This window comes from Zootoca vivipara, chromosome 3 (assembly GCF_963506605.1).
Source record: "Zootoca vivipara chromosome 3, rZooViv1.1, whole genome shotgun sequence".
NCBI lineage: Eukaryota > Metazoa > Chordata > Lepidosauria > Squamata > Lacertidae > Zootoca > Zootoca vivipara.
Genome location: NC_083278.1, coordinates 94,415,646 through 94,440,182, shown reverse-complemented (window position 1 = coordinate 94,440,182; position 24,537 = coordinate 94,415,646). Strand labels below are relative to the sequence as shown.

The window sequence follows — 24,537 nt, the reverse complement described above, 5'->3', positions numbered from 1 at the left end:
ACCGGTTCTCAAGTTTGCTATTCCCCCTCCCGCTCCCCCTTGCAAGAAACACCTCACCCGCCAGCAAAGTCTTTGGTCCATTGACTGTGCAGTTAATAAGGGCCAATTAAGTAAACTATCCCATGCGGACATCTAACTCTTTCCAGTGGGTGGACACCGTTAAAAAGCCAGGCAGGATGAAGGTGCCAATTACAGCGTCGAGTTTGGATGTGGGAAACCTTCCTTCAAATATCCAGTTAGCTATTACATTGAACAACAGATTACACGTGCTCATAGCACTATTTTAGCTTCCCAGTACTCCCACAAAGTAAAGTTAAGTATGCATAACTCAGAGTAATGAGATGAAACTCCCTGCCAAGTGTGCGAACAAAAGAAGGGCCCTGCAGGATCAGGCCAAAGGCCCATCTAGTCCGAAATGCTGTTTCCGCAGTGGTCAGTCAGGTGCATATGGGAGGCTGACAAGCAGGACATAAGCACAACATCGATCTCAGGACGCAAGGGAGAAACGTGCTAAGAGGAAGGCACGCTTGGCAAATCCACACCGTGATCAACTCCCGCCTGGAAACCAATGTCCCCACTGTGGAAGGATGTGTGGATCCAGAATTGGCCTCCACAGATCGCCAAAGAAGAAGAGACCTATGAGGCATACTGCTTCTGATATTGGAGGTAATAGAACCACTAGCAGCTATTGACAGCCTTATCCTTCATGAATTTGTCTAATCCCCCTTTAAAGTTGGCCATTGGTACATTGGTCCCGGGGAAGCAGATTCCACAGTCTAACTATGCACTGGGTGAAGAAGTACCATTTTTTGTCTGTCCTGAATCTAACACCTGAACAAGGTTCTGGAGCGAATGGTCGCAGACCAGATCCAGGCGCTTTGGGAAGAAACTGATTTTCTGGATCCATTTCAATTGGGGTTTAGGCCCCGTTTTGGCACAGAAACTGCTTTGGTTGTCCTATAGGAGCGAGTCGAGCGAGAGACAAGGGGAACATGTCCCTGTTAATTCTTCTCGGCCCCCGGCGGCTTTCAATACCATCAACCATGGTATCCTTCTGGAGCGACTGTCCAAACTAGGGGTGGGTGGCACCGCTTTGCGGTGGTTCCAGTCCTACTTGCACAGTTGTTCCCAGAGGGTTTTGCTTGGGGAATGCTTTTCAACCCCATGGAACCATCAATTTGGGGTTCCGCAGGAATCAATCCTATCCCCCATGTTGTTTAACATCCACATGAAACTGCTGGGTGGGGTTATTCGGAAGTTCGGGGTACATTGTCAGCAGTATGCTGATGACACTCAGCTCTATTTCTACTTTAAATCTGCAGGTGAGGCAATGGAAGTGCTGGACCAGTGTCTTGCCTCGGTAATGGACTGGATGAGAGCCAACAAACTGAAACTCAATCCAGATAAGATTGAAGCACTGTTAGTGGGTGGTTTCCTAGACCAGATAGGTGGGAGATTGCCTGCTCTTGATAGGGTTACACTTCCTCTGAAGGAGCAGGTTCGTAGCTTGGGGGTATTCCTAAATCCTTTGTTGTCGCTGCAGTATATGAAGTGAAAGGTCAGTTTTTGCTCCTCCTCAGTTGTGTCCCGGGAAGGCCCACTTGACCAGGGAGGAGGCAGGGATTGATGTACGTGCACGGGGAGGGCTTGGGAGGCAGGGTTTCTGGAAGGGGTGGGGCTTTTAGGCTTTTGTGGGAAGTGGCGATCAATATACAGTAAGCCCTCAACTTAGATGGAGGTTACATTCCAGGGATCGCACCTAAAGACAAAATTGTGTATAGTCAAAACAAAACGGGTGCAACAGGGGGTGGGATTGCCAAAGCCTTTTCCCCCATACGCCAGCCCCATTTCCATTTTTATTTAATTTGCCAAGCGTGTAAAGTTGAATGTGCGCAAATTAAATGTGCGTCAATTGCAAGCTTACTATATTCCAAGGTGGGAAGAGACAATCACTTTTCTCCACTGACTTCTTGAAGTTTGCTGAAGGTCAAGGCGGATCACTTAATGAGCAGAGCTTGGGCGGCCATTTGTCATGTCTGCTTTAGTTGAGATTCCTGCATTGCTGGTGGTTGCATTAGATAACCGTCAGGTTCCCTCCCAACTTTACAATTCTATTATTCTATGAAGCAGGAAAAGTCTACATGCAAAAGGTGAAATGAAAGATCAAGGTGTATGAACTCACCATAGGAAATAATACATATTCCCGGAGAAAATCATGAGATTCAAATTGATGGAAGTCTCCAAAATCAGCTGGAGAGGAAAGAGGGAGAGAAAATTAACCCACAAAACACATTAGCTCAGCGCTCCCTGCACATAAAACTCTCAATCTTGAACAGATACAAAAATGTTTAACATGCAGCGAACTGAGATGTCCAATGCAAATATGAGAGCATGGTGTCAAATCTGTGACTTAGAAGGAAAAACCCAATATGCCCTACCAAAGGAAAGACCTTTTCTCACCAAAGGATATTTTATTTTTTTAGTAAAAACAACAACAACCCTTATTTAACTTAAACATGGATTGCTTGATTCCTCCCAATTAAACACTGCCATAGAATCCATTTGGATGAAGAACAGTTTAAAACTATTTTAAACAAACTAAGACAAAACATGCATACATGCCCACAGGACCACAAATGTTATGATTTCATCACTTATTTTTCTAAATTGTTGCAAAAAGGAACCGCTTTGGGTTGTTTCCCAATTAGGATGATGTCATCCTCTTGATCACAGATCACAGATTTGAGGTAGGGTGTGTGGATTCTTTATAACCTGGCTTCCATTTTCAGGAGTGTCCCTCCCTCACCTCTCTTTCTCTTACAGTCACACATACACAGAGAGAAACACCCCCATATTTGTGACCCACCAAGCCAAACACAGTTAACCAGGAGCTTGATAATCTTCCAGATCATTATGTCTTGGAACACATACTATAAGGGGGCTTGCTAAACCCCTTGCAGGTTGGTAAGACAAAGGCGATGGTTTGTGCTCAGCTTATCGCAAATCTCTCCAGGTCAATATGATAGTATGCAAGCCTTCTCTTGTCCTACTCTGAAAAATGGGACAAGGGTGGTGCTGTGGTCTAAATCACCGAGTCTCTTGGGCTTGCTGATCGGAAGGTCAGTGGTTCAAATCCATGCAATGAGATGAGCTCCCATTGCTCTGTCCCAGCTTCTGCCAACCTAGCAGTCTGAAAGCGTAACAGTGCAAGTAGATAAATAGGTACTGCTGAGGCGGGAAGGTAAATGACGTTTCCGTGCACTCTGGTTTCCGTCACGGTGTTCCATTGCACCAGAAGCAGTTTAGCCATGGTGGGCACATGACCCGGAAAGCTGTCTGTGGACAAACACCGGATCCCTCGGTCTGAAAGCGAGATGAGCGCCGCAACCCCATAGTTGCCTTTGACTGGATTTAACCATCCAGGGGTCCTTTACCTTTAACCTACTCTGAAAAACAATTAAGTTTTCTGAGCATTTCTGTTGAGAAGCTGGCAGTGGAAGATTCAGTGCCTATCCTTTTCTGAGGAGGAGATAATCAGTTGTTGGTCTTAATAAGTTTCTTCGCAAAATGGGGACAGGCAATTCAAGCGGCCATGGAAAAGAGAACTTGCATTTTCAGATTTCTTCCTTTTTTTGAAGTCTCCAGCCCTCCTAGGCGAGATGATGAAAATCCTGCCCATAAGTCAAAGTTGCAAGGTGAAGTCTAGCAGAAATGTTCTTTCTGTAACATCTTGAAGGTTGCAGAATTCTTTTTCTCATTATTTCCATATCTTTGTAGGAACTTGTGCATAAACTTTTCTTCCAGTCATGAGGCACTGTAGGGCAATGGATTTTAAATTCTGCTTGTGGGTTGCTCTTCAATATGTGCTTACTCTGTTAGGGATGGGAGTGACTGAATAGGACTTTTATGTATCACTTGTATTCCGCACATAACGCCATGCAAATAATTGTATTCATTTTTCAGATGTTTTGGAATTGGGAGAATGAGGGTAGAAGTATTTCCTGAAGGCTATAATACTGTCTGTAAAAGACTCTCCCCCCCCCACCCTGCTTCATTTTAACAGAGAGAAATATTGCCCAAGAGCTCTTGCTTTCTTTTATTTGAACCAGATCAAACACTGCTGAAAAGGTTCTCAAGATGCTGGAAATTCCCCTCGTAAATTACACTAGTCAAATATTCTTGCAAAGCCTTCAAGACAATTTCACATGATTACTGGGTGCCAAAAATGCTGTTTCATTTCATTTCGCATTAGAAATGTGTGTTTACCTCTAAACTAGAGAACACAAGCAGATAAGAAACTGTGCGTGTAATTCTTTTCATTTTTTAAAAAAATCTGCACACCAACTTTTTAAAACACACACACATCTAAAGGAAGCAGGGGGGAAACTTTTGGAATTCCCTATGTCACTTTTCAATCAAGGACAATGGGGGGACAGGCAGGAACTGTAACTGATTGTATGTTTGTTCCTATATTCAAATTTATTATTATTTTTTTAAAAATAAGGCCAATAGGTTATGCAGAAAATTAACAATGTGGGCACATAAGGCTTTCTGAATGCCTACAACACTGGAACAATAAAACACATTCTATCTCAGTCCACAGTCAAGCTTTTGGAGCTATGCCCTGAGAAAACACTGGCTTAGTTTGGCTGTAATGAGAAACAATGATTTTCTATTATGAGAATGAGCTGTGGTGAACCTTGGTCTCATGCAGCCATCCTCGCTTCTCCTTCCTGCCACTTCTGATTTTTAAACTAACCACAGTTTCCTATTATGTCCTAACTGTGACTTGTTCAGACAATGCTTAATGAGATCAAATCAGAATCTGGAACCACTTTGATCCTGGTTGGCTATCATTAAAATCACAGATTAAACAAACCAGTTTCCCCAGTCAGACATCTTGGGGAACTCTGGTTAGTTTAAAACAGGGATGCCTAACCTGTGGTTCTCCAAATGTTGCTGGACTCTAAAACCCATCAGCCTCGGCCAACAGGACCAATAGCCAGGAATGATGGGGCTTGTAATCTGATAACATCTGGAGGGCCACAACTTAGCCAATCACGATGTAAAACTACTACTCTCCATCCCTGGGTTATGGAACAGAAAAGGGGAAAGAGGAAGCAGAAGTACACTCATTCATTTAGTGGGAAACCATGGTTTACCCACTAAAAGAACTAGACTACTGTTTAGCTAGTCACAATCTATAACAGTAACTGCAGGGTAGGTCTCTGTTTCAAGAGTGGTGCAAGCGGACTCTGATCTTTCTACCCTAGCATCTGATGCTATAGACCAATGCCTAAGAGCATCAGATGAGGAAGCATGAGTTATGGGTTCAAGACCTGTTCCTAAAATTATTTCCCCCTCTGTTTCAACATTTGTTCACTCTCAATATTTCCAAAATAAGAAAATTCCTTCAGTAGCACCTTAAAGACCAACTAAGTTTAAGGTTGATGGACTTCCATTTCATGCGGCTCAATGTGGTGCCTTCCATAGTTCTAGTTACAGGTAGGTAGCCGTGTTGGTCTGAGTCGAAGCAAAATAAGAAAATTCCTTCAGTAGCACCTTAAAGACAGGGAACTTAGTTGGTCTTTAAGGTGCTACTGAAGGAATTTCAATATTTCCAGTGTAACTTCCAGTTAACTGGGATGGGCAGCCACATAATGAGAAATAGAGAGAGAGAGAGAGAGAGAGAGAGAGAGAGAGAGAGAGAGAGAGAGAGATAACAACAACAACAACAACAACAACAACAACATATTATTATTATTATTATTACCCCGCCCATCTGGCTGGGTTTCCCCAGCCACTCTGGGCGGCTTCCAACAGACATTAAAATACAATAATCTATTAAACATTAAAAGCTTCCCTAAACAGGGCTGCCTTCAGATGTCTTCTAAAAGTCTGGCAGTTGTTGTATTCTTTGACATCTAGTGGGAGGGTTTTCCACAAGGCGGGTGCCACTACCGAGAAGGCCCTCTGCCTGGTTCCCTGTAACTTGGCTTCTCGCAGCAAGGGAACCGCCAGAAGGCCCTCGGCGCTGGAACTCAGTGTCCGGGCAGAACGATGGGGGTGGAGATGCTCCTTCAGGTATACTGGACCGAGGCCGTTTAGGGCTTTAAAGGTCAGCACCAACACTTTGAATTGTGATTGGAAATGTACTGGGAGCCAATGTAGGTCTTTCAAGACTGGTGTTACATGGTCTTGGCGGCCGCTCCCAGTCACCAGTCTAGCCGCCGCATTCTGGATTAATTGCAGTTTCTGGGCACTTCCAAGGTAGCCCCACGTAAAGCGCATTGCAGAGAGAGAGAGAGAGAGAGAGAGAGAGAGAGAGAGAGAGAGAGAGAGAAAGAGAGAAAGAGAGAAATACGTGGCTAGAATGTGCACTTCCAAATTTAAATTACATGTTTCAATCTCATGCAATAGTCCTGAGAATCTCCACCTAAGGAAATGTAGTGAAATAAATTTCTAACACAGTTATGTCAGGAATTATTTCTTGGGGGCTGAATTCCATACATATACTAGTTCCAAATTATTAAGCGGCACTTTTGGAAATGTCAGTCAGTGGCTGTCATCTGAAATACTTTTGAATCAAGCCAGCTACCATGTTGAGCAGCTTGCCATATCGAGTCTAACTGGAACGTATTCCTGTTGCGGTCAAATAAGCAGATGATATGAGAAAGAGAGAGCAGGTGAGTTTGCTGTACCTTGAACCGCCAAGGCAGCTAACTTTATCCCATGTTCCCGTGAAGATCGCAATCGTCCATCAAGAACATCTTTTTTTACCTGTAGGTAATACTGATACCTGTAAACAAGAGATACAGCAAAATGAAACCAACAGTACCTACATTTGGGATTCCCCCCACCCTTCCCCACCCCGAAAGAACAAAGAGATTTCTGGACAATTACGTTTATACCCAAGCATTCTATATGGTTTGTTGTGCATGTGAACCAGAGGGCCATGGAAGAGAAATGCCTGTTCTAAATTCCAGGATTCTCAACTGCATGCAAAGCCTACATAGCAGACTCCTATGCATGTTTACTCAGGCTCCCTTGTGGTCAACAGGACTTACTCTTGCCCTTTCCTGCTGTGATATATCAAAATCCAACCAACACAGTGCTCCTCCAGATAGTCTGATTAATAAGCATTCATCCTGATTTGCTTTCACAAAGGCTTGTGTGGAGGTTGTGCCCACTGTTCACTGAGCATTCATTCTAATACATTTGCATGGAACAACGAGCATTCATCGTTCTCCTCCCTGCTCTGTGTTTACAGTGGTACCTTGGTTCTCAAACTTAATACGTTCCGGAAATCCATTCCAAAACCAAAGCGTTCCAAAACCAAGGCGTGCTTTCCCATAGAAAGGAATGCAAAAATGGATTAATCCGTTCCAGACTTTTAAAGACAAACCCTAAAGAGGCAATTTAACATGAATTTTACTATCTAACGAGAACATTGATCCATAAAATGAAAGCAATAAACAATGTACTGTAGTCACACAATTATTCAATCCTTCAGTAGCTGAACTGGGTTCTACACAGTCACAAAAACAAAACAAAAAAGAGGCGCCAAAAAAAAAAGCAAAATAAATAGCAAAAACAGACAGACCTCAGCGTAACACTCAAAATGGAAGTGTGGCACTCAAATCAGAAGCGTAACACTCCAAAGGGAACACATTTGGCTTCCGAAAATAGTTCACAAACTGGAACACTTACTTCCGGGTTTGCAGTGTTTGGGTTCCAAGTTGTTTGAGTACCAAGGCGTTTGAGAACCAAGGAACCACTGTATAAATCTTACCACACACACTCTCTGCATTTTCCTGTTACTTTCCTAACTGCAAAAACTCTATTTTTTCCCCTTAACGGATGCTTTAATTATTATTATATAACTGGATGTGTTGTGCCAGGGCAACAGAGGACTTTAATCCACTTTAATAATGCAAATCTAAAATTTCCAGTATGTGCTTGAATCCGTCCCTGAAAATACTGACAGTCTGGAAGCTGCTAATAATAATCTATAAAGATGTGTTGTAAGAAATCAATGGAACTCTCTAATACGTTTTTGAAATAGTTCCTATAGTGTTTTTGCAAGATGTTAGCTATGAGTGTGGAGCATCTGAAAAAATGCCTGCTGAAAAACATTTGTTCATTGAAAGGCAAAGCTGTTCTTCTCCTTCTCCAGGGCCACTAAAAGATAGAGATGCAGGAGCTGGCCGCTAGACAGCACCAAAGTTCCGACCAAGCCTGAATTCTCCAGCTTGTTGCACAGTTGTGACATTATAATTAAGAATGCACTTCAGAGCCTTGCTGAGCACTGGAAAAGGCTGGGGAGTTTTGCTAGATGCTAAATTTCTGAAGGCCTTTGGGGCTTGTCTAAATTAGGTTGCCTGGAAAGAAAAATAAGCCTGGAGTATGTGAACAGAAGACCTTCCGTTAGCAATGATGGTCTAGCAGAGTTTTCCCTGTTTTGACTGTACGTAAAATTGCTGCAAGGTTGCCAACCTCATTTCAACGGGTATGCATGGGAGTGGAAAACAAGTCCAGGCAAAGATGGAATTACAAGATGGTTGTTTCCCTTCAGCAGAAAACGTGAGTTGTAACCTTACGCACCATCAGATGCATATCGTGGCATTTACAATAACAGACTAGAGTTGCACTTAGGGAGTAGAACAGGGCAAATGTTTTAGCCCATCCAGGTGAGAGCAGCAAGGCGGAACCATCTCTTTCTGTCTGAAGCCCTGTCACATTCTTTATCCTCATTACTGTACCATGGAACACATATTTAAACCGCAGCAGCATCCATTAAGCAGGGATGCTTGAAAATGTTGTTCAGTTATTTTTAAGCAAGCCGACCAGCGTAACTCTGTTGCCCTGTTCTGTTCATAGACCATGTCCATGTGACTGATACAATACATGAAAGGGGTTAGAGCAGGCTTCCTCAACCTTGGCCTTCCGGATGTTTTTGGCCTACAACTCCCATGGTCCCTAGCTAGAAGGACCAGTGGTCAGGGATGATGGGAATTGTAGTCTGAAAACACCTGGAGGGCCGAGGTTGAGGAAGCCTGGGTTAGAGTCATTCTAGAACTGCCTTTCTCACCCCTGGAAGTTGGACTACAACTCCCATCATAACTAGCTAGCAGGACCAGTGGTCAGGGATGATGGGAGTTGTAGTCCAACACCATCTGGGGACCCAAGGTTGAGAAAGGCTGCTCTAGAAAGCCATGATTGTGGGATTGTTGTTGTTTTTTTTAAAAAAAGAAGCTCAGGCACCAGAGATGGACCTTGCTGGGTCTCTTCAACTCCACTTTTTAGCTGTTCTCAAGAAAGTATAAAGTAAAAAAGCTGAAAGCATCTGCAGAAACAAACACCATACGGAAACACTCAGTGGAAGATCTTGGTTTGTTGACGTAAGATGGGAGAAACAAAATGGCCTGCACTAATTTCTGTTTCATACCATGGTCTGCATGATGTTTTTTCACCTGTAAGAACTATAACTTCCAACTGATCGATTGAGCAAGTACAAATTGGGTCAAGCTCACACCATTCTATCAGGAGGCGTGTACCACAAAATGTGGTAAAATCAGGCCTTTAGTGTGATGGTACCTTCTGTTGTATATCAGGCAGACGCCTTCTCTATGGTCTTTTCAGTGCTTGCTGAAGATGTTCCTCTTTCAAAAGGTCTTCTAAAAAAATCTTTATCTATGTGCTGTTGCTGTTGCAAACTTCTTTTTCATAATGGTTTATAACTGTTTTTATATGTGCAATTTTTAACTGTTTGCAACTGTTTTATATTATATATAAAGCGGTGCCTCGACTTACAAATTTAATCTGTTCCGAAGGCACCTTCGTAAGTCGAAAAACGCCATTGGAAACGCGATTTCCCATAGGAATGCATTGAAAACGGAAAAATTCGTAAGTCAAAGCAACCCTATCTAAAAATTTGTAAGTCGAAAAATCCCTATCTAAAACCGCCGCGTTTTTCCCCCGTACGTCGAGACATTTGTAAGTGTGCGGCCATTACCCCCATTCGTAAGACGAAAAATTCAGTTGTCGAGTCGTCCGTAAGTCGAGGTGCCACTGTATAAGCTCTTATATTGTAAACTGCTTCAGGATGTCTCATGGGAAGTGATTCATAAGTAAGACGTTTTGAGTGTTTAAACTGATTAAGTTTAGCGACATCTGCATAACATCAAATATATTGTTGATATATCAATGATCTGAATAAAATATACTTTTATTAAGTATATTTTATTTGGATCATTGATATACCAAAAATAATTACAATAGCTTTGAATTAATAACATTACAATAAACTAAAAATAGCATAGGGTTTACACTGCTGAACTTGTTATTCCAGAACATCTAAAAAAAACAACAGCCCACAATTGCTCTATAAATTTATTGGGTTGATTTACACATATTCTGTTATAGTAGGTTAAACTGATCGTCATCACTATGGCCCAGATCTGTTTGATACATTCAAACTCTGTAGCAGGTATGTTCTTATTCCAGTTCTTTCCAATCACTACGTTTGCAGCAGTGGTAAGGTTAGTTTCCACTTCTTGATCATTTCTGAGCAAACGTATTTTAAATACATGCATATTTAAGATACCAAAGGAAGTGTGTGGAGTAAAGAAAGCAATACTCAAGGAAGGAAACAGTTCTCTCCCCCCCAAAAAAAACAACTTAAAAATAAAAACACCTGTATGCTTTTAACTTTCAGCTGAATCCATTAAAATTAGCCTCTGCTGGATAATCAATGGAAGCTTTTGTCGATCAAACAACCATTCCAACTGTCTAAACCAGGGGTAGGCAACCTAAGGCCCGTGGGCCAGATGTGTCCCAATCGCCTTCTCAATCCAGCCCGCGGACGGTCCGGGAATCAGAGTGTTTTTACATGAGTAGAATGTGTCCTTTTATTTAAAATGCACCTCTGGGTTATTTGTGGGGCATAGGAATTCGTTCTTTTTCTTCTTCAAAATATAGTCCGGCCCAAAATATAGTCCACAGACCATGAATCAAACATGGTCTGAGGGATGGTGGACCGGCCCACGGCTGAAAAAGGTTGCTGACCCCTGGTCTAAACCTTGCAGCCTTACTGTGACTGCAGGGTGTTTCATTAGTGCAATCAATTCCACTTGCAAAATGGACCTTTCCTCCCCTCTCTCTGTGTGCACCCCCTGCCTCCCCCAAATCTGCTCCGGAAGGTTGGGGAAAACCCCAGAAAATACGTAGGGTTTAGGGTGGGAGGAAGAGGGCTGGAGTTCTGTTGCACCCGTGTGAATCCTTGCACTGATGGAGCTTGTTACTGGATACAACCCACTGTCTAGATGTCTCCAAGCTATACTTTCAATTGGATGAATTTGAAAAAAAAAAAAATTAAAGGAACGTGCTCAATAGCAGCTTATGATATAAAACACGCATCTTGGTTGCCAGCAAGGTACAACTCCTTTTACCATAAATTCCTCTCCATTACGTAATTACTGGATGGACTGGTTAATTAAACAGCCTAGACCTGTTCCCATCTTCCTGGTAATTTCTCAGTGATATGAATGGTTTTTATTTAATTTTATTTTATTAAAAAAATGAAAACGGTGCAGAAGAAATATTGATTCAGTGAACCGTAGAACTGATGAACGTTTTCTTAAAATGTCGCAAGTTTGGGATGACAGGCACCCCAGTCCCTAGCAGCTTAAAGATAGCAGTGAACTGCGAAACAGGAACTGGAGTAGGCTGAGATGTGTGTTTATAAGAGAGGCAGCGTGGTGCAGCAGTGAGAGTGATGGGCTAATACCAGTCCAGAAAGACCCAGGTTCAAATCTCCAGGAAGCCACAAAGCCTACTGGCTAATCTTGGGTCGCTCACTTGCCTTCTGGGTGGAGAAGCATATATGCTGCCCTGAAGCTGTTAAGAGAAAGGCAGGATAAAAACAATAATTGATGAATGGATCAGGTTTAAGGCAGTGCCATGGGGGCAGGAATGCCAGCCTTGGAAAGTGAAACTGATGGATGTGCTCTCGCTTCTACCTGTTTGGCCTATTGCTCACCAAGATAGTAATCCTGTGTCTGCCAACTGGCAGCAGGGTCCCAGACAGGGATCATCCACTACGCATCTTATGGCGTGAAATGGTTGGGGCGATATGTTTTTCTCACCATGCATCTTATGGCGTGAAATGGTTGGGGCAATATTTTTTTTCTCACCATACTTTCGAGATCTCCTCTATTCTTTGATTCCAGGCGCCGTTCTCTCCTTTCCTACGTTGAGGGGGAGAGCGCAGGGTAAGGGTTGGGGAGCTGCCATCACCAACTGGGAAGAAATGTTCTCCCACAAATCTTTTGTCCTCAATCTTTTGTCCTAAGGTTTTGGATGTACTGAAATAATCAGCTTTATTATTTTTTATTGAATTGGTTAGCTGCTTTATTTGGCCCGGGGTAACCTGAAGTGCCTTGCAAACAAACAAAGAGGAAGGCAAGAAAGCTCCCATATAAATACATTAAAACCAAGGCAAAAGAGACACTTAAAATAAATGTATTAAGACTAAATCTTTGGGGTTTTTTTAAAAAAAGGGGGGCAGTAATATAGCATGTGCTTTTGCAACAAAATGGAAGGCATGTCTCAACCCAATCCTTAGTGCTTGCCCTTGAACTCTTGAATTAATTAAAGCAAATTATAGGGAGACAAAGTACACCAAACTCCCTTCACAACCACCTATTAATCAGGGTTAATCCAAAATACCAGGAGATTCAGGACAGCACCAGAAACATGCAGGTTTGGGGTTTTGTTTTGTTTTTTTCAAACATCACACACACATTTCTGGAATAGCCTCCAATTCTTTCAAAGACATTCTTGAGCATACCTCAGCTGAACTAGGACCATAAATTATAGCAAATCCGAAACAAGGTGACAGCAATTAAAAAAGAAGAAGAAGAAGCAAAAAAGCACAGAAGCCCAATAGGATTAACCCAATTTGTCAAGCTTGGAAAGGAATAAGGAAAAGACAATTTAAAAAGAGAAAAGGCAGTTGAAATGAGCGGGGAAGAAAGCAAGAGGGTGGGAGAAAGAGCATGATTTCCTCCCCCCTCCCTTTTTAAAAGTCCCAGCTGAACACCATGTGCTTCTTATAACTAGAGTGCTGAACAGTTTGCACTGGGCATTGGCTACGTCAGTGCTTGCCACTCGAAATAATGGGTTGGAATTCTCAGCACCCTGCTTTCCCCTGCTATGACCACTCTCTTCCCAGGGTCTTGGTCATGGGTAGGCAAACTAAGGGCCGGGGCCAACCCAATCGCCTTCTCAATCCGGCCCGCAGACGGTCCGGGAATCAGTTTGTTTTTACATGAGTAGAGTGTGTCCTTTTATTGAAAATGCATCTCTGGGTTATTTGTGGGGCATAGGAATTCGTTCATTTCCTCCCCCCCCCCAAAAAAATATTATAGTCCGGTTCCCCCACAAGGTCTGAGGGACAGCCCACGGCTGAAAAAGGTTGCTGAGCCCTGGTCTTGATCTTTTATTTGTGTTATTTTTAATACAGGAAGAGTCCTGCTGGATCCAGCATGCTGTTCTCATGGTGGCCAAGCAGGTGCCTACAGAAAGCCAAGCACAGCACCCTCCCCACTCAGCTCCCCAGCAGCAACTGGTATAAACAGGCATAGCTGTGTAGTGGACATAATTATATCGCTCGCACAACTAGTTGCCATTGATAGCTTTATCATTCATACACAGCAGCTAAAGGGGGCACAAGAATTATTTAAGAAAGAAATCTCAAATTAGCACTGCACTGCAATGCTTTATATGGGGAACTTGAATTGAAAAGTTTTGGATTCTCACAGTGAAGCGACACATTATCTTCCAGGCTGTAAGCAGTTTGTATAGAAACTGCCATGATAAGCCTCTTTTACAGTCACTCTTACTTGGAGGCAAGTCCCACTGTACTGAACATGACTTACTCCTAAGTAAGTACCTGCATGGGCTTCAGCTGTATTTATGGAGAGATGCCCTTTGCAATCCCGAGCCAATGTGGGTCACCTCTCAAGAGGGGTTATGTAAAAGTGGCATCCTTGTACCCAGCAGCTCGCGCCCAGGTATGTGTTTACAGCTCACTACAGCGCTAAGCTCTGCAGAACCGCCACAGGTCTGGGCAAGCGAATGGAATTCTTTTGTGACTTGTAGGCTCAACGGTGTTGTTAACTAAATCCCAACTTCAGAATCACCTGTGCAACAGGATTGTTTTCAAATTATACATTCGGTTACCCTCCGACGACCCGATTACCTTCAGGGGTGGGTGCGCTGATAATGGAGTCTGCAGGCACTGGGGTGTGGTGTGCCATGACCCCGCTAGAGGAGTCCTCATCAGGGAAGAATCTGGTACGATTCCCTTACAAATCCCTGGGAAGAGGGATTCAGTGGCAAACCACTGTGGGAACTGTAGTTCTGGGAGGGGAACCGGAGCCTCCTAAGAATTCTCGATGCCCTTAACAAACTACAGTTCCCAGGTTTCATTCGGGAAGACGTGATTGTTCAAAGTGATGTCACAGTGCTTTCAAGGTACAGTACGGACATCGCTTTAAAGTAAGCTTGGCAGAAATTCTCCTTCCTTCCTTTCTCCTGCAACGGGGCAGGCAGGGAGAGCATGTGAATGCAATGCTTTGCCTGGGTGTGCATGTAGCACCTATTGCTTAAGGTTCTGTGCAAACCAGTGACATTGTTATCTGACCTGGGCAAAGATAGGGCACTGAGCAAGTCCTTTTACTGTCAGAGGCAAATTGGGTCTGCTCACGGGTGTAGCTTGATGGTCACACTGGAATGCTGCTGTGCCAATAGAGACTGTGGAGAGATTGAACACATCTCATGAAATTTTGAGGATATATTTATATTTCCCCTCAAATTATTCATCAGCCACTCTCCAGTGAATTATTTGAATGCCCTAGCAAAAAGAACAAAGCTGCATTCATTTACGTTAGTTACCCATTCACTGACCTCTCACAGTACATAAATTCCTCACTGTTAACTACATGGGGGGTGGGAGAAAGAGGGGGGAAAGTTAATCATATTCGGATAATTATCTTTCCCCTCCTTGCACAAGTGGGAACTACCATTTATTTTTCTGTGTAGAAGCATCTGCAGAGATGCTTTTCCTATTTTCATCTGAGAAAAATTACATCCCCATTACAGAGAAATCTACAGATTGTAAAACCCAAAAGGTCGGGGCCACTTCAGTTATTTCAAACAAGTCATGCTGAAAATGCCTCGTACAATTAGTCAGTAAGTTGTCTCGTTTTAATTATTGCTTTCATTTTTTTTCGTAACAAAGAGGGTTAATTGAACTCCGCAAGCACTAAGATGCAAGAAAGGCGCAAAGGAAATTGTGTCACACTTTTGAACTCCCATCTTCTTTCAGGCTCGTTTGCATATTACAATGGTTATGCAAATGCAGCTAATTACATTAAGCTCTCCCTCAACAGTTTATACAAGGGATGGCCAGTTCTTGAGTTCATGGGAAGGATCTGCAGCCCTGGCAGAAACCCGGGGTCCATACTTTGTTGCAGAACGCAATTCTCTAATGCACGGGTGTCAAACACAAGGCCCGGGGGCCAAATCCGGCCCGCCAGACCTCGTCATGTGGCCCGCCGAGCGCCCCAGCCAGTGGGACCCACCAGCGGGACCTTGCTGCTGAAGCGCCGCGCCGGCAAAGCGCCGACGAACAGCTGGCGCCGGGGGCGGTAGAAAGGCGGCCGGAGCAGCGCCGCACGGAGAGTCCCGAGCCTCTGCGACGCAGCAGTGCTCTGTAGCACTTTGAATCCTCCTCCTCCTGCCACGGCTCGGCGCCTGGAAACGGCTGCTGCTGCTGCTGCTGCTGCTGAAGCACAGACAAAGCACCCAGCAGCGCCGCGTGGAGGAGGAGGATTCAAAGTGCTACAGAGCACTGCTGCGTCCCAGAGGCTTGGGACTCTCCGCACAGCGCTGCCGGGCACCGACCCGGCAAGCCACCGCCGCCTTCTCCTCCTCTTGCCTCACCTCCTCCTCCTCCTGCTGCAGCTCAGCCTCATGAACGTGAGCTCAGCAGCGACTCAGCCTCACAAACATGCAACTCTGAGGCTTTACACACTTCTCCTAAAACGGACACCCGCTGCCTCATGCTGCACGGGAAATGCTTTTTGCCCCTGGATCCCTTCGCGCTCTTTTCTGGCGCTGAATCAAGGCGGCGACCCCCCCCCTTCCCTTTCTTTCTTCCTCTCTCTCGTTCTTATTCTTTCTTTCCCTCTCCTTCCTTCCTTCTTTATCTCTGTCTTCTCTCCCTCTTTCTTTTTCTTTCCTTCTTTATTCCTTCTTTCCTACTCTTCTTTCTCTCACCTCTTTCCTTCCTCTCTCCCTCCTGCTCCCTCTTTCCATCCTTCCTTCTGTCCTTCCCATCATTCTTCCTCTCCCTCATTCTTATTCTTTCTTTCCCTCTACTTCCTTCCTTCTTTCTCCCTTTCCGTCTTCTCTCCCTCTTTCTTTTTCTTTCCTTCCTTATTTCCTACTCTTCTTTCTCTCCCCTCTTTCCTTCCTTCCTCTCACCCTCCCACTCCCTCTTTTCTTTCTTTCTTCCTTCCTTCCTTCCTTCCTTCCTCCCTCCCCTCCCCTCCCCTCCCTCTCCCTCTCCTCAGAAACATAGGATGCTGCTTTATACTTCTGGCCCTTAAACCCTGGAACCAGGTGAGCAGCTCCACTGAGTCAACCTCAGCCAGTCCCTTTGGTGAAGGGTGGTGGCTCACTGGCAGAACATCTGTCCTGCATGCAGAAGGACCCCAGCATCTCCAGGTACTAGTAGCTCTGCAAAGGTCCTGCATGAAACCCTAGCGAGCCTCCACCACCCAGTGCAGTTACCAAAAATCATTTTTCAATAAATTGTACAATAATTGTACATTTGAATATCTACTTGCCATTATTCTGACTATGTTTCTGCTTTCAGAGCTAGTTATTACATACATCATTACAAAAAAACAGTAATAATTGAATGCCGTGACAATAATTTATGATAATAAAGAGTGGACACATAGTCCTACAGATACAACCGGCCCTTTGAGGGTGACCAAACTGCTGATGCGGCCCCCGATGAATTTGAGTTTGACACCCCTGCTCTAATGGATCATCAACCTCTAAATTCAAACTGATGCTGTCTAAACAGTAATGGATTCACAATTCTGGGGCTTAGGCAGCATAAGAGTCATCAATGGGATGGAATGGTGGCCGAGGAATGCAATACGTGGTTCCAATTTAAATATAAAGCAGCCAAGAGGGGGTAGTTTTCAGATACAAGAGTGAACTTCAAGATGCAAAGGGTGCTAAGCGGGGTATGAATGCGAAGAATAAGGTCCCCACATGTAGTGGGACTCCCCACCCCATCCCAGCCCTGTGTGCCCCCTAAACCTGTTCTGGGATTTCTCCCCAACCCTCCAGGGGCAATTTCAGGGGCATATAGGCAGAGAAGAGGGGGAGGTAGTCCGATTGCACAAGCGGACCTCGTTCACGCACACAACTTAGTTAAGAACATATGAAAAGGCTGCTGGATCAGGCCATCTAGGCCAGCATCCTGTTCTCACAGTGGCCAACCAATAACCCAAACAGCCTGACCGAATAAAGCAAGCATGAATATTTTTCTTCAGCAGGGGAAGGGTTAAGTGGCCTATAAATTATTAAATAAAATTAATAAAACATAGAAATAAGTATTACCCTATCTTTACATACCGCTGCCACCTGACACAGGGAAGGGCTGTAGCTCAGTGGTGGAACACCTGCTAATAATAATAATAATAATAATAATAATAATAATAATAATTTATTTATACCCCGCCCATCTGACTGGGTTTCCCCAGCCACTCTGGGCGGCTTCCAACCGAATATTAAAAACAGTACAGCATCAAACATTAAAAACTTCCCTAAACAGGGCCGCCTTCAGTTGTCTTCTAAAAGTAAAATAGTTGCTTATTGCCTTGACATCTGCTGGGAGGGCGTTCCACAGGGCGGGTGCCACTACCGAGAAGGCCCTCTGTCTGGTTCCTTCACAGGGCCGACCCAAGACATCTGGGCATCTGTGGCGAACTGCAAAATGGCGTCCCCACCCCATCAGGAAAGAAAAGGCAAATGAAATATGTACACCAGGAACAAGGGGTGAGGAGAAATCAAATCAACCTTACATGACGGTTGAAGGCTGCTGTGCGGTGAAAGAGGCCTGCTCTGAATCAAGCCGGGTGGATGCAGACTCCAGAGAGTAGCCCCCACCATTTTCTCCCTAAGGATGGGCTGAACTGAACAGAAGTGGGCTGCAATATCACATTTTTATGCTGCACTAGCTGGCCCGGCCACGCATTGCTGTGGGTTTTTGTGTTAAATGGACCTTTTCCTGTTCAATTGACCTTCAGAGTCTCCCTTCAGAGTCCCCTCACCTGCCCTGTCCCAACCCTGACTCCCCTACTGTAAGTTTAAAAAATAAGACTACCCCACCCACGCGTGTTCCTGAAAATGTCCCCACGGCCCACTGCTTTGGCTGACTCAGGGTCCTACCTCCCCCCCCCATGGCTATGTGTTCCCCCCTCCCTTTGTTGTGCCTCATCCCTGTGACCCCCCCCCCAGTTGTGAAAGCCCCATATTCTGTTTGTTTTTGCCTGTGGCCTACTGGGCAATGGTGAGGCCTACTCAGTTTTCCCTGCTTGGCAATGCTGCGGCCTATTGAAAAAGCTGGGTCTTGTTGCTGCAAAAGGACTGTTTTCAGTTCGTTGCTGTGGAATTTTCTGATGCCATCTGGCGGCGCAGCTTTGGAGGCGGCAGGGTGTGATCTGCCTTTCTATTGGATGCTGCTGGAGTTTTCAGAGCTTCTGGTGGTGACGTCTAATTTGGGCGCCACTTTTTGTGTTTAATCATTATTTTAGGTGTGAAAGGTGTGGTTTTTTGGGAAAAAATTTAATGCCAGATCCCTCCCTGATGGGCATGGAACGTTGTGGCCAAATTTGTTACATTACGGTTCAGCAGTTACGGAGAAAGGCTGTGACCTCTGTGCGCGCAATGCCTACATTTTTTTATATATAGATTAACTAACACCTAGTCTGGTTGCATTTTGGCAGGGCCACATGATAGAGCCATAATTCAACCCATAATCTGGCACATAAAAAGGTCAAAAAGCCTGCTTGCTTCTCGTGAGCAGCAAGGTGTTTTAGAACATTTGCAAGCAGAAACCTTCCCCAGCAGGAACCAGGACAATGAGCAAGGGCAAAGAATTGCTTGTGCTGAGATTGCAAGTGGGTAGCAAGGAAATTGATTTAAGCAGTCCCACCCCACCAGCAGCATGAGATGCTTAGGTGATGTCATTGCTTGGGCAGGAACACTATGAATCATCTTTGTTGCTATATTTATAAAAAGATGCAAAGGGGCACCCTCCTTCTGCACTGCCAACACTCTTCAGCACATCGTGGTCTCAACATGCCCAGGACCAAACCCTTCCCAGTAGATTAGCAGATTTCTCCTCCTCCTTGTTGGTGGTTCCTGGTGGTTCCTGCCACCAGGGAGAAAGAGGGATGACCTATCTGCTACTAAGTGATAAACTACTACTAGCAGTAATAAACTACTAGGCTGTACTAAGGTCTCCAAGACTGCTGCTGAGAGTTTATGTGAACACAAAATGTGGTGGTTGATTTGGGAAGATGCCCAAGGCTTACTTACCTAGGAGTAAGTCCCAACCAATTCAACAGGTAAAGGGACCCCTGACCGTTAGGTCCAGTCGCAGACGACTCTAGGGTTGCAGCGCTCATCTCGCTCTATAGGCCGAGGGAGCTGGCATTTATCCACAGACAGCTTTCGGGTCATGTGGCCAGCATGACAAAGCCGCTTCTGGTGAACCAGAGCAGCACACGGAAACGCAATTTACCTTCCCGCGGAGCTGTACCTATTTATCTGCTTGCACTTTGATGTGCTTTTGAACTGCTAGGTTGGCAGAAGCTGGGACCAAACAACGGGAGCTCATCTTGTTGCGGAGATTTGAACCGCCGACCTTCCGATCGGCAAGCCCTAGGCACTGTGGTTTAGACTGACTTCCAACTAGCCATTCACATGGACTGTGAATGATCAATTTGTGGTGTGAATTCAGGATCTTTGTTCTTGCAGGCAAATTTCAGAAACTTCCCCATATTTCCATGGTCTGATTCAGATGCAAAGCTAAAATGGAGCTTGGTGCTACATGAGTGACCCTGCTTACACTGTGGGCTCAAGTATTCCCCTTTCCTTTTTCCGTGCATGCAAGAGGAGATGGGGAAAATCTGCTTCAAGTGCAAGTTGTGGCTCATTTAAACCATGTTGTACTGAATCAAACTATAGTATCTGATGCTGGATTTTCCCAATAAACCAAAGGTTAAAGCAATTACTGTTCCTGGTTTGGATATAATAACAAACCTTAGTGCTTTAAACCCAATAGTGGGTATTTCCAATTTCTTCTTATAGTGAGCACCTAAAGAAGAGACAGGTAAAGTGCTTGCTCTTAAGACACAAGCAGGCTCATTCATTTGAGCTGCCAAATGTACAAGTTGGCCCCTGTGCTTCTACTTAATAGGGCTGCCAACTTTACTAAAACCATGTTTAAAGTTACAATATGCATTTTAATTGGAAACGCACAACCATCTTATAGAAAAGTGTGCTTTTCCAACTCAGTTGGAAACTTGGTAATCAGGTATCAAACTCTTTTGCTCCTATTTCTGGGCACTCCTAACCCTCTCCTCCCGTAAAATGTACAAATAGAAATACATTTTTTAAAGCAAGAAAAAAATATACCTAAATCTGAGCTTCTTCTTGATACTACCACGCCTAATTTCAGATCATGCCAAAGCACCGTAATGTTTCCAGATCATATTGTAATACTTTTTTTTTTTTAAGGGACCTGGAAAGCAGCAGCATTTCTGTAGCTGAGAGCCAAAGGAAAAACAGCCCTGCCATTTCCAATATAAATACAGCACATCGCTGAAAGGGCCCAAATGATAAGCAGCTTTCCGGTCTTCCTTGCATCCTCCAACGAGGTTTGCTCTGATCACTGACTCAGTTGCGTTCCCATGAAGTGCAGAGGAAGGAAACCAGAATGCCATGAATTCAGGAAGCTTCTATTTTTTTTCTACTCTTGTTCAACCAACCAACTAACTAGCCACATTGGGTATGGCTCACATCCCCCAGTGGCAATGAGAATGAACAGATGTCAGCAAGTTTGATTACAGCGAACTGGGGCTTTCAATACAGTAAAAGGCGCCTGCAGTATGAAATTAACCGTTAAGTTTTGAGGGTGCTGGGTGCCCATCTTAACACCCGAGAGGGACTGTAGGGAAGGAGATGGTCTTTCAGATATTTGAAGCCTATGCTAGAGAACTGAATCAGCCTCCACACCATTAAATAATTAAAATGTAGTCCAGTAGCACATTAGAGACCAACTAAGCTTTCATGAAGAAGTGTGCATGCACACGAAAGTTTATACCCAGAACAAACTTTTGTTGTTGTTTAGTCGTTTAGTCGTGTCTGACTCTTTGTGACCCCATGGACCATAGCACGCCAGGCACTCCTGTCTTGCACTGCCTCCCGCAGTTTGGTCAAACTCATGTTCGTAGCTTCGAGAACACTGTCCAACCATCTCATCCTCTGTCATCCCCTTCTCCTAGTGCCCTCAATCTTTCCCAACATCAGGGTCTTTTCCAGGGAGTCTTCTCTTCTCATGAGGTGGCCAAAGTATTGGAGCCTCAGCTTCATGATCTGTCCTTCCAGTGAGCACTCAGGGCTGATTTCCTTCAGAATGGAAGAACAAACTTAGTTGGTCTCTAATGTGCTACTGGACTATTTTTTAATTTTTTTATTTCGACTGCGTCAGACCAACATGACTACCTATCTGAATCTAGCATTAAATAATGTCAGTTTTGCCTATGGGTTCAGGCTGCATCAATGTAGAAATTGATCAAAGGTTCTCAGATTGCCCACTCCAAAGGACGAGTTCACGAATCTATATTCATGTATATTCATGCCCCTCTGACTTTGCAACGCCATTGCGTAGGTGAAACGGGCAATTGTTTCATACAAAAAACTTTCAACGAACCTATGTATGACAACCACGAGTCACTGAGACATATGTCAATGTATATTACATATGCACCTGCTGCCTCAATGATATAAAGCTGCCATCAGAATAATCTGAACACTCCCCTCCCCCATCCCACCCAGGAGAAATGCATTACTCTACAGCAGAAAAGCACATTGTACAATCCTATGCACGTCGATTTAGAAGGTTTGTTGCGTCCAATGGGGCTTAATCCCTAGCTGTAAAACTGTTTAGAATTGTGGTCTTTAAGAAGGAAGTTCTAAGCAAACCATCTCGCTTCAAGCGTTTTGATCTTACCACAAAATGTTTTGTTTGCCTCTAAGGTTTTAGTTTCCTTTGGCAGAGCCATGCCGTATCACTTGCTCCACGTGCCAATAGAAGCCACGAGCGTTTTACACACCCCTTGGCTACACTTTTCAAAGTTCATTCATTTACGAGTCCACTTTCTTCTCAAGACGTTTGAAGTACAGTACTAAAGTACTGCTGTTTCCCATGTCGTTCCAAGTGTGTTTGTTGGGGGAAGGAATCCTCAACTTTTCTAAAAATTAATTTTTAAATATTTTCTTCTTTAGACATGTTTTTAACAGTTAACGTTTAGTCAGGCAAAGCATAACAGAGAATATCGGAAAGCGCCAAGATGTGTATATTATTTTTAAAGTTGTTTTTTCCCCGAGCAGCCCAATCTCAATCAAATGTAAAGCAATCACACAAAGCAAGCCGCTCATTCAGGTCATACATACAGACTTGATTTGGAAGGTTTCTGACATAAATGGCATTAACAAAAAACTGTCAACATAAGCGGTGAAGAAACTGCATTGATTTAAACCAAAATCTAGGAGGAGTGGGGGATAGGCCCAATTAAACCACACTTATGAGCTAACCTGAATCTACCCAATCCATAATCCTCATTCTGACATTAGCCAATTAGGGAAATGTAGATTGGGGAGATGGGTGATTGAAAATGACTCGCTTGCAGCATCATGTATTATGTTCAGCTGGGACCTGGACAAAGGAACCAAATTCCAAATTCTCCTAACCTTGCACCAGGAGAATCCACCTGCCCAGCCCTTTGTTTCAAATTAACTGTAGCTAAGCTTAACCACAGGACGGGGGTGGCTCTGTGGGTTAAACCACAGAGCCTAGGGCTTGCCGATCAGAAGGTCGGCAGTTCGAATCCCCGCGACGGGGTGAGCTACCGTTGCTCGGTCCCAGCTCCTGCCAACCTAGCAGTTCAAAAGCACATCAAAGTGCAAGTAGATAAATAGGTACCGCTCCAGCGGGAAGGAAAACGGTGTTTCCGTGTGCTGCTCTGGTTCGCCAGAAGCGGCTTAGTCATGCAGGCCACATGACCTGGAAGCTGTACGCCGGCTCCCTCGGCCAATAGCGCGAGATGAGCGCCGCAACCCCAGAGTCGGTCACGACTGGACCTAATGGTCAGGGGTCCCTTCATCTTAAGCTTAACCACAGTTTGTTCCCACCAACAGTCTCCCCCCAACAGTACCCTTGTTGTGGGTGGAACTGGTGTAGACCATCCAGCCCTTTGAATGGGTAGCCACTGGAAGCCCTGTTAAAGAGCAGGACATGACTCGAGTAAAATAAAGAAATAAATACTAATTACCAACATGAAATTGCTCTAATATCTACAGACAGTAAGTTGCCGCTGCAAGATACGTCTGACTTTTCCAAGTTAGGCAATACACATTTCAGATGTTTTCAAATAATGTATGACTATTCTGCCTTCACCTCCCTGACCTACACAGTTCCTCCCCCCCCCCATTTTTCAAGGCTGAGAGCCTAGCAAAGCCTCAATATGGTCTTAAGATATTTCCCAGAAAGAGTTTAGGCTTCAGTACTCAACACAATGGGAACAAGCTCTCCATTCACTGGTGGGAGTCAGCGGGGAGAAGGGTTTGCCATCCTCAGCAAATTATTTTTATAAACAGCGAATTAAAACCATGAAGGCGCTCTCATTCCAAAGCCCACAGGAGAAAGTTCTGACCCCTCTAGAAGAATCCCATGGAATGAAAACAAAGAATCCAAGAACATGAAATCCAACACATGACCATACAAAAACACCCACTTTGAAAAAGTCACATAACTTTCAAAAGGTGCCTGGCCTAGTCTATTCTGTTCCAGGTTTCACAACAGGTCTGCAACATTTTACTGATAATATTGAAGGAAAGCACGGCTATTAAAAGTGTGCCAAAATCTGGCCCCCTTAGCAAGATACCCGCAGCCATGCAGGACCTATTTTCCTATGGTGTGCCCTCTGAGCATGAATTCTGCAGCCATGTGCATGAGACCAGTGTGGGTACTTGGGGTGGAAAAAATGGGGGGGGGAATCCACATCCTGGAGCAAAATAATCTGATCAGCAGCCCCCAGTTCAAAGGTAGACTGGTACAGTAGGATACCCAAACTTATCAAGGTAATGAAAAGTGTACTGTTT

At 44.4% G+C, this 24,537-nt stretch overlaps 1 protein-coding gene across 3 annotated transcripts in view; it reads right to left on the bottom strand.

Annotated features, from left to right (window-relative positions):
* PTPN14 (protein tyrosine phosphatase non-receptor type 14) overlaps window positions 1–24,537 on the bottom strand; it is a 114,723-nt gene that overhangs the window by 38,647 nt on the left and 51,539 nt on the right. For all 3 annotated transcript variants that reach the window (XM_035111317.2, XM_035111318.2, XM_035111319.2), the window contains exons 4-5: window positions 6,702–6,799; window positions 2,183–2,250 (exon numbers count right to left, since the gene is read on the bottom strand). In XM_035111317.2, the coding sequence (XP_034967208.2) occupies window positions 2,183–2,250; window positions 6,702–6,799 (166 nt within the window). The remainder of the gene's footprint in view (window positions 1–2,182; window positions 2,251–6,701; window positions 6,800–24,537) is intronic.